The sequence below is a fragment of the Hyposmocoma kahamanoa genome, unplaced genomic scaffold, assembly GCF_003589595.1.
Source record: "Hyposmocoma kahamanoa isolate Upper Pololo Valley unplaced genomic scaffold, ASM358959v1 93, whole genome shotgun sequence".
Lineage (NCBI taxonomy): Eukaryota > Metazoa > Arthropoda > Insecta > Lepidoptera > Cosmopterigidae > Hyposmocoma > Hyposmocoma kahamanoa.
Genome location: NW_020654810.1, coordinates 13663582 through 13681170, shown reverse-complemented (window position 1 = coordinate 13681170; position 17589 = coordinate 13663582). Strand labels below are relative to the sequence as shown.

Here is a 17589-nt window from a genome sequence, read left to right as displayed (position 1 = left end):
TCGTATCCCTTACATATTACCAAAACTATGCCATAGTGTAACCAAACCTAACTATCCCGTTTGGCACTAAATTGTATCGCTGAGAATAGACACGTCGTTACGCCGTATTTTAAATGAATTAAACAAATTCTTAGTGTTCGTATTAATTATTATAACAAACAAGTGGAGTAATTTCACAAATAACATAATTGAATATCGATGTATCATGTTAGTAAAACATTGTGACATTCAATGAACTTAAAAATTCAAATAAACAAATCGAAATTTAAAACCCAAAATTATTTCGTTTCTTGCAGAATCAACAATTACTGAAATCGAATTACTTACCAATATTTAAGTTAAAACTGTTGCGAAATCGGCCGCAATTACAACCTTTAAAGCTTCAGTAAAGCATAAACTGAACACGTTTTTTATCATGTTTTCTAGCGTAAACGACGCCGACGGCTATATGGATACGTGGATATGTTGTACTAAGTGTTCTAACGTTAAAAAAATCATTCTGAATATACACATCAACACAAGAAAAAAAACGTCAAGAAAAGGAATACCAATTGCCGATATTAAATTTAAGAAAAATGCTACAAATCATGAACCCCACCCGTCTCGTGTAAATCTAGTAACATATTGGTATCATTTCTCTTAGAGAACTGTAGCATTCGCGAAGGGTTGGAGCCCCGTGAATTTTTCTTTGTTCGAACAGCGTCACGCATGACTTTTTATTATCTACTTCAATGCTCGACGCATGCGGCTGCAGATCAGGCAATTTTCTCACAAAATCAGCCCTTGCTTTCCGTGCGAAATTCAGGTTTAATGCTTATTTACCAATTTTACAGTTGTGTTTGCAATTGCAAACACGAGCACGTTCTGATTTTGTTCAGAATACTATTTCATAACTATGCAAATTTTGTCAAACTTCATTGCCCTCAATCTAAAACGAACTTAATAAAGAACTACTATGAGTGCGACAATGCAACCGCTGACAAACATATCCATTATAAATAATGAATTCCAAGAGCTCACATATAAATGGAAAGGTGACACAAACTGGGCTCTAGTACGCGTATAAATGGAAAGAGTGACAGGGCTGCGAAGTGCCCGCCAGAGCATGACTTGACGAGACGACCCATCCGTCATTAAAATACCTCGAATAAGGACGTCTCTAAGTTCCTACATCACAATATCCTATGCTTGATATTTACTTAACTACATAATATAGTAATTTACTTCTTATTATAACCATAACCGAGTTTGTCGAAGTTCTGAAAAAACCATTTAGATTTATTTAAAAAAATATATAAGTGTTTGTAAACATCAAGTAAAGACGATCTGACAGCTCGCTGCAGGACATGAATGTATTTGGAACATTGCCAGACCTTTCCATTTCGGCGCCCTTTTATCTCTACTGAAATACCAAAATAAAATATCCATTTAACATTTTCCACATGTTATGATAGTTTTAAATAAATAATAGCGTATTGTTGTTCTTAATTGCCTTTTTTATTACAGGAACTGTTTTTGCTGTCGAAGTCCACTTCGAGAACAAAGACAGCGGATTCTTCCTCAAGCACACAGCGAGATGGAATGGCGCCGGCCCTCCTCCGGAGCCTATGGGCACAGCACTACCTGGCGCTCTCCTGTCCCTGGATCGATTTACCGTCTTGCAAGGCTCCGCGCCGGCTTCAGTTCGTGCGACTTACGGGCCTTTCTCCACTAAACAGACAGTACCAGCACGATACGCTGTTCCCGATCCATTAGAACCACCACGAAGAAATGCTACGCTACAGGAATTACAGGATGCAACCGCACACCGCCTAGATGTGTCTGCTCATCTTGTTTTTCGAGAACTTCCACGCGACACACCGGTGTTACGTGTGCTTTTTCACACTGGTGGCGAAGGAGGCGCGCGTCGTGCGGCTGCCAGGCCGAGACGAGTTTGCATCACTTTGCACGCCACTCTTGGCACACGAACATTAACTGCAACGTGTGGACCAGAAGGCGAGGAAGGGGCCTGTTTGGCGGAGCTCACCATTCCAGCGCCGTGGTGGCCAGCAGATGGTAAAGGAAAGCGCCCACCGAGAACTTTACGATTGGCATACAGTGCTGCAGAAGCTAGTAGTGTAGAAAGTGGAGAGAATGCATGTGGCAGAGTATCAGTTCAACCTGCGTGGCCACTTGGCACTGTTATGCTCGCAGGAGCACGAGCCGGGTACCGTGAGGCGCGCGCCGGAGATGATGCCGCGCTTCTTTTGCCCCGAGCCCCATTATACCCACATTCAAGATTGCATCTGCCGTTTGTTGTTCGTCGAGATGCCAGCCATGCTATTGGACACCTGGTTATCAGGTGAGTACATTACATACAGAGTCAATACACAAAGAAGATGTTTTAACATAATATTAAAAATTTTAAAAGAGATTATTTACAGTAGAGATTGTAGAACTGTGTGGTGTAGTATATGTATTATTTTTATTATTCGTAACGTAATTAGAAACAACAGACATGTGGTGACATGTTAATGAATCGAGCAATCGTAAATGACATGCGGTCACCCAAGTGGAGTCGGGTCCTGAGTCTGACATAGCTTATTCCCACAACTGTCGGCCCTCCCTATTACCACACGCTTCTCGATAACGATGACGGCGGCGTCGTGACTCATTTATGCCTCTCTTTCTGTCGTATGCACATTTATATTTAGGTACTTACTACACTAGCCTGTATCGTTCAACTGCATGTGATTTGACAAATGACTACTTTGCGTGGGTAGTGATTATTCCAAGCAATTACAAGCTAGTTGCCCACAATTTAAAACGAGATGTAGAAATAAAATTGATGCGGAAAGCAGATAATGGTTCTTGAAACAGCTCGACAAGTTTTAACAACCGGCTGGAAATGAGGCAGGCGCCTGTAGAGTGCACTACCCGCTCAGAAGCTACAAACTGTGGTTGATGCCGCAGACGGATGCTCTCGGGTCCAATGCACCATTTAAAACTTTTCAAGAACTGTGTCAACTAGACTAAAATAAATATAGTAAACTTTCAAGTTTGAATAGCGTATTCCAGACTTGTACACACTAGAGAGACAAGCAATCTATTCAAACTACAGAAAATGAAACTAGTAGGTAACTTTAAAATTAGTAATTGCAAAAAAACAATTATTCAAATGTTTAAAATATTTTCCCATCAAGTAACGACAGAGAGAGGCTCTAAGGAAAAGTTAGGGCAGATGCGTGCAGCAATAGGCACATTACAACGAAACATTTATATAGTATTCTTAGTTCGAATTTCATTAAAAAAGTAAACTACTAAAAAAAACCTGTTGATCATTGGACTCTACAATACTATTTCTTTTTGCGAATATACGGTTTGCGGGATCATACAACTATACATAAATTGTTCATGTATTTTTTCATCTGCTGACGACACAAACGCCTCAAGTGAACTATTCTTAGGCTGCTAACAGATTGACTGCATGTTTGCAGATAATACAAATACAAATATCCTTTATTGCCACAATGACACTTTTTGACATAAATAACATGTTAAGCGAAAACATAAACAACCAATAAACGGTGCAAAAAAGTAAAAGGTGCAAATATTAACGAAAAAAAAAAACAATACAAAATAAGAGAGAAGAAAAAAAAATCAATAGGTTACTTTATGTATGTGTGTGTGCGTGCGCGCGCGCGTGTGTGTGTGTGCGTGTGTGATTTTTGTGTGTGAGTGTGATTTGTGTGTGTGTGTGTGTGTGTGTGTGTGTGTGTGTGTGTGAGTGCGTGTTCGCGTGCGCGCGCGTGTGTGTGTGTGAGTGTGTGTGTGTGTGTGTGTGTGTGTGTGTGTGTGTGTGTGTATTTATTACTCATATAATGAGGTACAAAAAAATACGTGAAGTTGATTACGACTTCACGCATTAACTGGAAACACGCAGTCTGTTAGCAGCCTTGTAGGTACAATATTTCCCATACCTAAGCTTGCCGGGCGGCACGTTCAACGCAGCCGAAGTTACGGGCGCGTAGGTGCAGCCAACAGTTTGCAACAGTCTGCACCCTACACAACCGTTGGCCCAGTAATTTACTTGGGATTTACTACTGTAACACAAGCTGCAATATAAAATCAAATAACACGAAGGAAATTTAGTAACGTTGCTTCATACATAGTGCACATAGTATTGTGAGTTACGTAAATCATAAATTTTATTACCCGTTTCTGTGGTAGCGGCGTGAACCTTTTTAAACTCTATCTGATTCCTTATTTGATTTATCTTACCTATTTTGTCCATCAACAAAATTTAATTTACAAACTTGAGTTCATTAAAGCTCGTAACAAAGTCAAAAGTTCCAGAAATATTTATTAATTTCTTATTATATCGTAATATCGTGTCTGATAGTGTTGAGTTGGATTCAAATATTTGTACAATCACATAAGGAAAAGAAACTTGTAGGCACTCTGTACGCCACCTGCTCACAAACTTCATCTACGTATCTGTTCCTACTTTTGAGTTATGGGCGGCAAGGCACGTGGGAATAACGTTGCATGCGCCTAAATGGAAATTTATAACCACTTTGGCTTAGCTTTTCATGTAAATTTTGTACCTAATTCCTCCTACTTTACGATGATATGCTAAAGTTCTAAAAGCAAAAGTCTGGCAAACTGTGATAAAACTGGTTAAATTAGAATAATTCTGCAAGAGCACTTCTTATTCTATGCATTTCAGTAATTACAATGGTCATAAAATCAGTTAGTTCATCTAACGTAATTTTACTTATGCCATTCTTCCATGAGCGGTGCGAAATATGCTCAACTTCAAAAATGACTGCGTATTACCTATGAAAATACCTACAGCTTCTCCAAATTATCTTACAAATAAAATAAACAAAAATATATTTTAGTAGCAGTAGAGCTTCTTGTGAAAGAGTTCGTCCAGGGAAGTACACCCATTTTTGCCGCCAAGCAGTAATATGAGCATTACTGTGTTCCGGTTTTAAAGGGTAAGGGTGCTGGTGAAATTACAGGCATATGGACTGGTCAACTTATGTCTCAGGTTGACGGGCGCAGTGGCAGTGTCCCTAAAGTCTTTGCGATTTAAAGCTCTGAGTGGTACTTACAGATACGTGTGTCGCTTACCACCAGGCCATGGCTTGTTCGTCCCGTCACTTGGCATTATAAAAAAAAATATTATTTTTCTTTAGTTAGCATATATAATATAAAGAAAATCAATTTTTTTTCATGTCCTCTTATAACAAAAATTATTTTCCCAGAATGAAGGTGAAATCAGGGTTGCGGTTAGTGAGCGTGAGTGCAGCCAATTCGCGCTGGGCAGTCACCACTGAAGTAAAAGCACGTGCCGCCACTGTTACAGCGACGCGTCTCGAACAACCGCTACGAGATGATGATGGGATCGAATCGTGAGTGCATTTTCCATTTAAAGCCCTGTTCGGGGGCCAGTGAAGAGGTTGTAAACCGCGAATGTGCCGTGACCAGGCTCACGGCTATAAAATAGAATAATCCGGTCCACATAATTTATTTCATAAGTAAAGTCGAAAGACAAAAGAAAGGCTGTAACGAGAAAAGGGTATAAAAACAGGTACAACGCAACAAAACACTCCCTACTTAAGTACTAAAAACGTGAGACGAACTTACCCCGAAAGGGCCGAGCTATACAATATTACTAGGTTAGATTGGTATTAAAATTGGCACATGATTTAGGTTGGGAACTGGTAAAAGGATCCAAATTAGACGAGCAGCACTGCTCGCTTCAGCCATTGAGCAGAGAGTGACGACGGAACAAAACAAAATGAGAATGACGAGGCAAAGGAATTAAAGAACGACTCAAATTTGAAAACAGTGGCCAGTACCCATAGAAAAGGTGATAAAAAGGTGGGATTACTATGGAAGGAGGTCACATCGTCACAAACGTACATTTCTACTTAGATTATTCTTAATATTTACATAATGATAACCACGTTATGACAGGATTTAAAGAAAATTAATTTCTCACAAATAGCCAACGAAAGAAGTAGGATTTCATAGCATAGCTCCTGTAATAGTACCTAACACAGTCCACTCCCACGGGCCAATGCAGCCCGGATTTCACAGCTTCATTTCATTACTATTTTCTTAAAGCTCACCTTCGAGACCATTCGCGTTTCACGACACCATTGTCAATAAGTGGGTTGGCTGCTCCACCAAACGAACTTCCATTCCGCTCTGGAATGCCAAACCAATAGAACGGCTCTGCAAATTACGTTATGTAATCAACTAGGGAGTATTTGTCTGGAATAAAAAACCTTGAGAACGAGTTTTATTTGTGACAAATACGTATTTGTTAGTCATAAAGAAGGATTGGTGAAAAATAAAAACACATTTTGTATTCATTGTGGGAGTAATGAACTAAAGCCACGCTCTCATTTCCGTTGTGGATTTGTTCGCAATTTCGCTCACGACTACAGCGGTGCGTTCGCGGGCTATATATGCTTACTTCCTGCAGGACAATACAAGAACTTTTATTTTAAAGGCACTTATTCATAAGTTCCTTAGAAATAGCTGCCATTTTAGTCACACCTAATGCTTGACTGCTTCCTACACAGCCAAGGAGAAGAAGATAGTGGCGCTGGTGGACCAGGCTGGGAGGAGGTCCTCACTTGGCTGGTGGAAGTTGGCGCTGAAGGAGAAAGTGATGCCGAGGGATCAGAAGGCGAGTCCGGTCGAGGAACTGCACGGTTAAGTTGGTCGACCAAGTTATCTGCCGGCGCTTCCACTACAGCCACTACTGAAGAACCTCCTCATGAACATAGAGTCAATACACGACTTGATATTGAAAAAGATGACATTCAAGCCGTGTTGCCAATTTCAAAGGTAAGGATTTCTTTAATAATTATTTTACATAATAAAGGCAATGACATTGATAAAAATTATGGACCACAATATCAGCTGTAGGCTACGCTAGTACACAGATATCATTGCAGTAGGCAGTAGTTTCATTTTAATTCGAACAATCTAGAAGTATTGTACCAATTTTCATTTTAGAATTTGCGCGCGTTCATATTGGAAATAGAGATACTTACAATGACAAACGAAGCCCACTCAATAATTCCGGCCACATTATCACAGTGTCCGAAATTAACAATTTATAGAGACCTCGATCGCGGCGATAAATTAACCGCAAGGTATTTCGATGGTAATTAATGGAACAGAGGGAGCTCCTTTTATTGCTATAACGATATCTTCATTAACTTTTAAGGGTTTTACGACTCACCCGATGCGACCTGTAGTTACCTGTGACTGCGGACCGTGAAAAAGAGAATCAAGTCCGAAAAGTGTAAAAAGAATGCATAGAAATTATGGTTTTATGAAATAACCCAGCCATTTTAAAAGGTCTTCTGTAGAATTTTTCTTTTTAACATTATTGTAATAAGGTGGTGTTAACATTTAATTGCGTACTAATGATAATGAATAAATAATGATACGATGAGGTATTACTACGGTATCCTAGGATCTAACATGATTTTGTTGGTCGTTATCATAGAAGATAGTGGGTAGAATTAGCCTGCAGTATACTTTTATATCTGGTTTATCTCGTTGTTTAATTATGTTAGACTAAAAGCAAGAGATTTGTGTGTGGCTTAGTGATATAACGAAATGAAAACATTTATGAAATGATAATGAACAACGATGTCATCGGAGAATATGCGGACACAGAGACTTTATTAAACTCATTTTAATTTGGATAACGTGCCTGAGTCAACATTGGAATTATTTTGAATGGGCCTCGCCCATACCAACACCGATTGTTGTATGGAGTATTGTGAATTACATATTGTTTGTGCTACATTTTATAATAAGTTTTATTCTTATCAAATACAACATAAAAATACGAAAGTTCAACTCCCAACGTCAATTTTGATTAAATCTAATCTAGCCTCCCTAAGTTGTTTATTGCAGTTAAAAATACAGTTTATACTCTTCAAAATAATTGCCATTTTAGAATACATTACACTATGGTACGGTACCAACCGTTCTGTGCTCTTTGTGAGTGTCACTTGGTCGAAGAATATTTGCTTACATAATATGATTATTTTTTAAATAAAAGATTATAAAGTACTGATGTACGTTATATTATAACTCCTTTCATGCTTAATTTTGTTAGACGTCCTTTCAAACCATACAACTTTACTCGGCATATGCCTATATATCATTCGTAAAATACTAACAATCTCACAGGACTATATTATAAACATCATTAACAACAACTTGTGTTCCATGACTTTTAATAATTAGTCAGATTTTACTTTCATACAAAAATAAAAATATTTAAATAGATCGCTCTTTACGGTGATAACTGTGTGCAAAACGCGGGAGTTGTCGGAGAGGACGCTTGCACGTTCGAACTTACTACCAACTAATAAGTCAGATATGATAATTAATACAAAGATCGAACACACAGAAATATTTCTTCCACCCGGTGGGACATGAACCCACGACCATGCAGCACCGTAGCATTGCTCTTAGCAACTGAGCCACAGGCCAAGCTGTCAAAAGTCTCCTATGTGTTTTTGTTATGATCTTTCTACTGGCTTTCAGCATTCGTCGACGCAAACGACATCTAGTGAGAGATTTTTGTAAAACCTTCAACTTCAAAAATTTTGCTGTATGTTCCATCTTTATATTATAATAATCATAATAAAACTAGTTGAGTTATTTCACAAAAAACCTCGATAATATAAGTGTCAGATAGTAAAAAAAACTTAAAAGCTTATTTTTGGTACATTTATCATGTTTTGTCATCTAGTTTTGTAATCTAATCCTGGAAGAATGTTTAATATTTTAAAAACAACCCTGCATACTACTTACAGGTAATATAACACTGAGTTCATGAATGGTATAGTTTGGCTACAGCCTAATTATTACACTATGGTGAAGCCATACATAGTCTTTGACATAACACTGTGGTGGGCATTATACTTATAAAATAATTAGTTTATCTCGTATTAGTATAGAGCTATTAACCGCGCCCAGGGCGGTGTAGGTCGAGGACGCCCAGAGATGCAATTAGGACAATAGTTTATGGTGAAGTCACAGAAAGTTGTATTAAAATACGTGACAACTATTTTCGCATAGAAGCAATATCGTATAATAAAATACAAATATCTTTATTTATTACATAGCGCGCACTATAAGTTTCCGGAACTGGCCACTAACAAAAACAATATTTAAAAAGTAAATACAACATTTGAAAGTAGAACTCATTGGCTGTGGAATACAGTTTGTTTCATCTGACTGTCACTTGTTTTTACATTGTGGCGTCATTTTAGAAATTGGTTGTCTACATCACCATGGATTTAACTTGTGAAAATTTTCGTAGTATGATTTTCTACGACTTTAAGTGTAATTTAACAGCTCAGCAGAGCTTCGCTCGGCTTCAAACTGCTTTTGGCGATAAAGCACCATGCAAGACGACTATTCATAACTAGTTTACATAATTCAAACGCGGTCGTGTGAATCTCGGTTACGAATTTCGTGATGGTCGCCCGTCCACTGGTGTGAACAACAAAAATATCGATGTTGTGCGCCGTATGATCAAAACAGACAGGCATGTGACATACCATGAGATTCGGGCATCTTTAGGCATAGGTATGAGTGAAATACAAATCATCGTAAAAAGCGCATCGCGTCAGTTGGTGCAATGCCATGCTTACTAGTTTCAACGAAGTGGCGTTAAATTTGGTGTGGGACATGGTAACAAGTGACGAAACATGGATTTATAGTTACGATCCCAAAACAAAGCGGCAATGGAGCATAGAGAATCGAGGTCTTTCGAGATGAGCCGAAACCAACCAAAGTGGCGCGGGTACAAAGTGCCTCTAAACGGATGATTACTTCTTTTTAACCGACTTCAAAAAAAGGATGAGGTTCTCAAATGTGTTTTTTTTTTGTATGTATGTTACACAATAACTCCGGTATTTGTGAACCGATTTTCATGATTCTTTTTTTGTTGGAAAGAGGGTACCTCCATAGTGATCCTATTTCATTTTGAAGAAAATCATCCACCTCTAAGGGTGGCTGAACACGCATGAAAATTCATTTTTATAAATAGCGCCTAAATTTTACTTAAGGAGCAATTATTTTAATGGTTGGTTTTGCTATTCACCAATTCAAGGCATTTTTCTCTCAATATACTTTGAGTAGTGAGAACCGATTTTTATTGTTTCCTGTGTCAAGTGTATAGTGGCGATATTTCTAGGAGATATTTCAATAAAACTTGGCAAATAGTTGTAATTCTACGTACTTTTGAGGTCGGTTTTTTTAGTAGTCTGTACTGAGATTATTTGAATAAAACTGGTCATGTGGCTACTGTTGCTTTGGAGAATCGTTGTACCGTGAATAGTGATTGGTACACGACCATTTGTTTGCCGGAAGTTATTGACAAACTCCGTAAAAATAACCGTAAACCGTATCATCTTGCACCACGATAATGCCAGTTCTCACACGGCCAGACAGGCAAATGAATTTTTGAAGGTGAACTACGTTAACCTTATGAACCATCCCGCGTACAGTCCCGACCTGGCATCTTGTGACTTTTATTTATTTCCAAAAATTAAGAACCAGTTTCGCGGTCAACGAATTTTATCACCTGAAGAGGCTGTCGAAGAGTATGAAAAATATGCTTCAGAGATTGTCACGGAGGAGTGGCATAAATGTTTTCAAAATTGGTTCATTCGTATGAAAAAGAGCATTAACGCTAACGAAGAATATTTTGAGAAACAATAAATTCATTTCTGACCATTTATAGTATTTTTTTTTATTCATTCCGGAAACTTATAGTGCACTTCACATATATATGATAAGGTCAACATCCAAAGTTACGCTAAGGACAGTCATTCAGAAGGCATAAATTACCAGTGGCTACCACACTAGGGAAACCCAGTATCATGGGAACTAGGTATTACAAAGAGGGTTACGATTTATTACGATTCGGCAAGTAACAACGGGTGGTGCGAATTAATTAATTAAAAGTATTACCACAAATTATTATTAAAAATTTATTAAAATATAAAACACGAGTATGCCGTGATAGGTGCAGAAACATTTTAAACCAAAGGTATAAATGTGAAATGTGATTGTGTGTGTGTGTAACCTATTATTTTTAGTAAATTTTCGGTGTCTTGGTAGAATAATTTGAGTAACCAGATGTTGAGCAGTATAATATAAAAGTCTCTTGCTACGGCAAATAGAAGGTTTTGCGGCTCCATTAACTCCACCAGAAGGACATATTAAATACGTCTGTTGAATTTCTTGCTTATATACAAAACGTTAATATTTCTTATAATTAATACAAAGATCGAACAAACAAAGAAAAAATATTTCGATCCGGCTAGGATAGAATCAGCAACCTCGCTGGGGCATACCCAACTGAGCTGCTTACTAACTTCTCTGTGACTATGGCAGCGGCTGATCGGATATCGCGTAAAACATTCTGGTACCTGTTAAGGTACGTTACTGAGTAAAGAAAAATTTTCATAGATTTCTCACAAGTGGCGCTACGGCAAAAAAGATATTAAAAACCAAAAACAAAGGTCTACAACTGGCACATAGAGAAATTCGCAAGGTCGGCTGACTCGTTCCGTAGCTCAGTTGGTTGTATGGCGAGGTCGCTAATTCGAGTTTAGCCGGATGTAAGGAATTTTTCTTTGTTTTTATTCGATCTTTGTACCAAAAAAACAACATAAATAGTGGAGTACTTACACAAAAAATATTGTTCATATATTTTTTGTGTATTTTTTGTGCAAGCGAAAACATCGTGATATTAAATAAAATAAATATTAACATTTTTTGTTACTACTAGTCTACCTACTCATATTCAGAATCTACCTAGGCAACTGTTTCAATTTAACATATCTATGTGTACATGAGATACACGACCAACGTAGTTTCTAGCTGTCCAACTATTTGCCAAACCCTGCCTACGTCTCTGTATTGTAAGACATGACTATTCTCCTCGGAGCTGCCGTACCCGGCTCCTAGTACCTCGATGATTAAAGTAATTAGGCAACAACGTGAATGATGAAGAGGAGCACTCACTGCATATTGTACGCCCCTTGTATGCCGTTAATGAGTTTAGCGATCTTGTACTGACTGACTTGTACATTATGCAGGTCGACAAGTTATCTCTCTGTGCCCATTTGTTGCCTCTATTCTTTGTCATATCATACATAAATAATTAGTTCATTAAAATAATGTGCTATAATTTCTTTGCATGAAAAACTGTTGTGAAAAATGTTAGAGAACAATTAGAAATGAATAAAATAGAAACCATTTATTACAATACCAGAAACCAAATACACAGAAAGGAAGATAAAGCAAAAATAAAATTGAAAAAAACTACGTACCAAACATATCAAATTTTAAACAGTCAAAACACAATTTGAATTACTGTCATGTGTGCGACTGTGCCGTACGCAAAAGGATCAAGGCTCAGTTAATGCCACAACCGAGATAAAAAAATAAAATAAAATAAAATAGGTTTATTTGACATGCATAAATTTCAAACAAAACAACAAAAAATTAATAAAAATAAATTCAATTAAAATAAAGATTAAATTTCAATTAAAATTTCAATTCAATTAAAATAGAGAGAAATTTGAAACATTTTAATATCGACTTTCAATTGTTTTTGTTATTCAATTTAGACAAGAAAGATGGATACTGCGAAAATTCGAGTGATTTTTGAATACGAGTTCCGACGCGGAACTAACGCGGCAGAAACAGCCCGCAATATCAATGCTGCGTTTGGAGAGGGGTCTACTAATGAACGCACCGTGCGATTTTGGTTTAAACGCTTTTGTGATGGAAATTTCGACTTAAAGAACGAGCCACGAGGAAGACCGCCCACACAGAATAACGATGAATTAAGAGAGATAGTGGAAGCCGATCCTAGTCAAACTACCCAGGAATTAGCGGCATGGTTTAACGTTACCTTACCCACAATATTGACTCACTTGCGTCAAATCAATAAAATAAAAAAATACGAAAAATGGGTGCCTCATGATTTGACTGATCTGCAGAAAGAAACGCGTGTTGAAACTTGTGTTGCCTTGTTGAACCGGTACAGAAATGAAGGAATATTGGATCGAATTGTAACATGTGATGAAAAGTGGATTCTTTATGATAACCGGAAAAGAAAAATGCAATGGCTGACCCCAGGTCAAATGCCACAACAGTGTCCTAAAGCAAAACTTACCAATAAAAAGGTAATGGTAACTGTTTGGTGGTCTCAGCATGGTGTTATTCACTATAGTTTTCTCCGATCTGGTCAAGCAATAACGGCAGATATCTATTGTGCCGAACTCCGAACCATGTTGACAAAACTAGCAGTACACTAACAGCCCCGACTCATGAATCGATCTTCACCATTATTGCTCCACGACAACGCGAGACCTCACACAGCACGAGAAACCATTTTGACCCTTCAGGAACTGCAGTTAGAAATCATTCGTCATCCTCCGTATTCACCAGACCTTGCTCCAACGGACTACCATTTTTTTCGTGATTTGGACAATTATCTACGTGACAAGAAGTTTTCTTCCCAGGAGGCAGTACAAAATGCTTTCACACAGTTTGTGCAGTCTAGATCGTCGGAGTTCTATCGCAAAGGCATTAATAACCTTCCCATTAGATGGCAGCAATGTATAGATAATAATGGCAACTATTTTGATTAAATAAATTTGTTAAAAATTTAAAAAATAAACAATTTAGATTTTCAGTACAAATCGGCAATTTCATACTTTAACCCCTATTATATACCTTGAAAAAATTAAGTTACTATTTAATTAATGTTTCATTGCTACCGAACCGAAAAGAGATTGTGGTCTTATATTTATTTATATAAGTCCACAACCCCTAAGGCCATCATCATGTCGAAGTGATTTCTATCACGATACGCTGACGAAAACGCTTTCGTGCGTTATTGGGAACATTGGAATGTCATTTTCACAAATAACGTATACAGTGGCAAAATGGGAGAATGATCGCCATTGGCAAGCTAAAAATGGCACTTAAGTAGTATACTTAAGTGACGTAATGTTAGGTATCTTCTAAATACATTGTTGAAAAACGCTGATTTCATTATTTGATTCCCGTCTAAATGCCACTAATAAATACAAAAAGGGCGTCAAAAATAACATTGAAAAAATAAAAAAGTGATGGATTTTTGTAGTTACCGTTTTTACAGATATTAATTAGTAATTATTTGCTACCTGTTTACGGCTCAATGGCGAATGCTCCATAAATAAGTAATTATGTACATTGAAAATACCAAACTTAGTTATGTCCTTGGAAACTTTATTACAATATGAAGTACCTAAATTAATAAATGAACTACTGAATGCAACATTATACATAAATTAAAACAGTATTTTCTTAAATAACTAAACCAATGATAATCTGGTTGTGGAGGCTGATCTCTGGAAAACCTCTATGTCAGGTAACCAAGTTCCATCCCCAGGCTAATGGCAAACTAAATGTCAATAATATTAATAATAATTCCGTGGTAATACACCGCTTATGAGTTCGGTACACGTTTTTTTACATTTTATTGTATATAGAGCTTTGTTTACAATTGTTATAAACGATAAGAATTAACTATAATAACACGATAAATAACATTATTATGTTTCATTCTTGTTTGTCTTTATATGAAATTTATTGCTTACATAGATGGTGAATAATCAAACAAACTAAAACTGGTTGGTTTTTGTTACACGGTTGGCAGCCTATATTTAAGTATTCTTTGCACTTATTTCTATAAAAATAAAATAATAATAATAAGATTATAATACTTCAGGAAGTTACCAGTATATGTAATGTAAGACTTTAATTACGAATATGAAAAGGGTTCATGGATGTTTGAACTAGTGCACCTTTTTGGCATAATTAATATAGGTGCTAATATAAATCTATAGGACGTATTATGGCAACGCGATTTTTATTGTTGCTTAGAACTGGGAGGTGCTGAACACAGCAGTGTTGACTGGCAGGCAGGTCTCTCAAGCCATGAAGGTTTTGATCGTCTCACAAGCAGGTCAAGTCGCTGACGTCACCTTGCAGAGCTCCTGTCATTCGGAAGATGAGAGTGTGCTCAAAGTAAGTTGATATGACAGATTTTCTATGCGGTAGGTACACTTACTTACAATAACGCTTTACGCTCGCTGGTCTGATATTTGCAATAAAGTTCACGGCCGGGACATTGATGTATAGAAAGTAACCCTCTTCAAATATAACGGTGGATGGGCCTGTCGTGGATTAAGGGCGAGAGAGAGCTAAAGAAAAGGAATTATCCGAAAATCTGACCAACTGATGGTGAATTCCAAAGGCTGTCTACAGCAAAAAACTCAACTCATCGCTTTTAAGTTCCGTACATATTTGTAGGGATAGCTAAGTATAAACTGAACCCCGGAACAGCATTTTCGCAACTCAAACCGCCACAATTTGGCAAGTCACCAAGTGTAATAATAGAAGGTAATGGACGCAATAATACACATCTGTAATTTCCAGGTCTCTTCATCATGCAGTTCAGTGTATGTGGATGGGTCCGAGATCCGCGGCTCTTCTAATGCCTCCGTGATCGTTAAGTACGGGACATACACTGGTCTGGCTCGCTTCACCGTCTGGATGCCGGAATACCCCCTTGAAATTGACGTTGACGACAACCGTCTCTCACAAATCAAAGGTATGAGCAGGCTAATGTATTTCCTGAGCCTTTTAAAGTACCTAACTTTTAGACTTTTTGTAAACTTTCTGTTTACTTCATACATTTTAATGCTGAATTTCCGGAATTTGAAGGATTTAATTTGAGGAACGAATATACATAAAGTTTAAAATTTCCGTTCATGAAATGTGTCTTGTTGAAATTGATGATAAAACAACAAGTGTTAATAGGTAAGTATTTCATAAAAGTTAACCGTTAACTTTTGAATGCCTTAACGCAAAATTTGAATACCTGTCTTCATAAAAAATTTCACTTAGGCACTAAATAACCTAATTTTTCCAGTTAAACATTCTTATTTATCATTGCTACGTACATGAACTTGCATGTCTGTATTTTTTTTTACATAATTTATGCCTCATTTTGTAGGGTGGAAAGTGTCAGATGACGCCAGCACAAAGGACAGGATGAAGCGGTCTCTATCGGCTCGGGGCTGGGGTGGCGCCAGGCCGGATGCCACCAACGCCTTAACGGATCAACGCTCTTGTCGCCTGAGATATCAGCAAAGCAATGTTGAGGTACTAAAGGGTACTTTCTTACATACCTATTCTTATTGAACTTTCCTTTTTGTACTCGAAATCAATCCATAATGCTTTAAACTTGCGGTGACTAACATTTCCTCTTACACAAAACGCACTACTACAATGCACAATAGGTACGCACTTTGTTACCCCCAACACAATAAATCTTAATGTTTCCTTCCAACATTAAATACTAACCGCTGAAAATGAGTTGTCGAAAAGTTTCCCGGAGTGTTGAGACATGCGGAAAAGCTAAAAAGTTGTGTGGATAACCCGAGCCGTCATGTCATCTGTAATGACCTAACGACCATCGACTACCAACTTATAATGAGGACCAAAGTTGCGGGCAGAGAAAAGTTGGCCGACAAAGTTGTGTAGCTTTCATTGGTATTCTCGTTTCAACACGGAAAGGTAATAAATCTGAGCGTGAAATATGAGCGCTGTTAAAAGAAATCATTCGTCGACTGTTTTCAGTTTTGTTTGCAATTGCTGTTTACGTGAAATTGAAGCCTTCTACGAAAATTGATTACTGTTATTGAATCAACGATGATTAATAACTATTTAGCTTTTTAAGATACTGAAATAACATTCAGAGTAGTGGTTTTAACAATACCAACAATAATACTACTACTTCTGTATACCTACTTGTTGTCTTGGTGCATAGATATCTGTATTGAGGGAGTCACCACACTTGTCGACACGGAATCGCATTAAGCAGGTCAGAAAAGCTTTATTGTACAGTCAAGAGCACATCAAGCTTGACACTTTGGACTTTGGACCGTTCTTATCACAAGCGGCATATAGTTGAATTTTAACCTTTAGTGTCAAGCGTGACGTGATCTTGACCCTGTACATGCAACAAGAGCGAAAAAGATATTATGAAATTCGCATCAGCTCGTAGATACGACGCGTCCCGACACGGGTCGGCAACAAATCTGTTTGCGAATTTCCGATCACGTCCGTACGCAGTCAACGACAGTTGATCGACGGCGGCTGCATCGACGCCTGAACAGTATGAGCTTGTGAACGCCACATTTCATACCCCTCGACCGAGAAGATGGCTTAACGGCGGCATCCGAACGGTCGCGTCCACGACAAATCAGCTTAACACGACAAGTGTGGTACAACATGCTCGCCTCGAGCCTTTTACTAGATTCCGCGTCGATAAGTGTTTCCCTTATTGTAAGTCGAACATTGATTATAATATTCCTCCGTACATTTTGTATCCAATGTATGTATCAACTAAATTTCAATACCTCTGAAACGTGTAGGTACAATAACGTGGGAACGTAGCTTAAGGTACTTTATAAATGA

The 17589-nt window shown here is 37.8% G+C and overlaps 1 protein-coding gene across 1 annotated transcript in view; it reads left to right on the top strand.

The window, feature by feature from the left end:
• Positions 1-17589, top strand: part of LOC113237675 (transmembrane protein 132B) — a 96495-nt gene that overhangs the window by 66231 nt on the left and 12675 nt on the right. The window contains exons 2-7 of the mRNA XM_026474284.1: positions 1507-2341; positions 5253-5399; positions 6582-6849; positions 14989-15132; positions 15544-15718; positions 16124-16272. Of these exons, the coding sequence (XP_026330069.1) occupies positions 1507-2341; positions 5253-5399; positions 6582-6849; positions 14989-15132; positions 15544-15718; positions 16124-16272 (1718 nt within the window). The remainder of the gene's footprint in view (positions 1-1506; positions 2342-5252; positions 5400-6581; positions 6850-14988; positions 15133-15543; positions 15719-16123; positions 16273-17589) is intronic.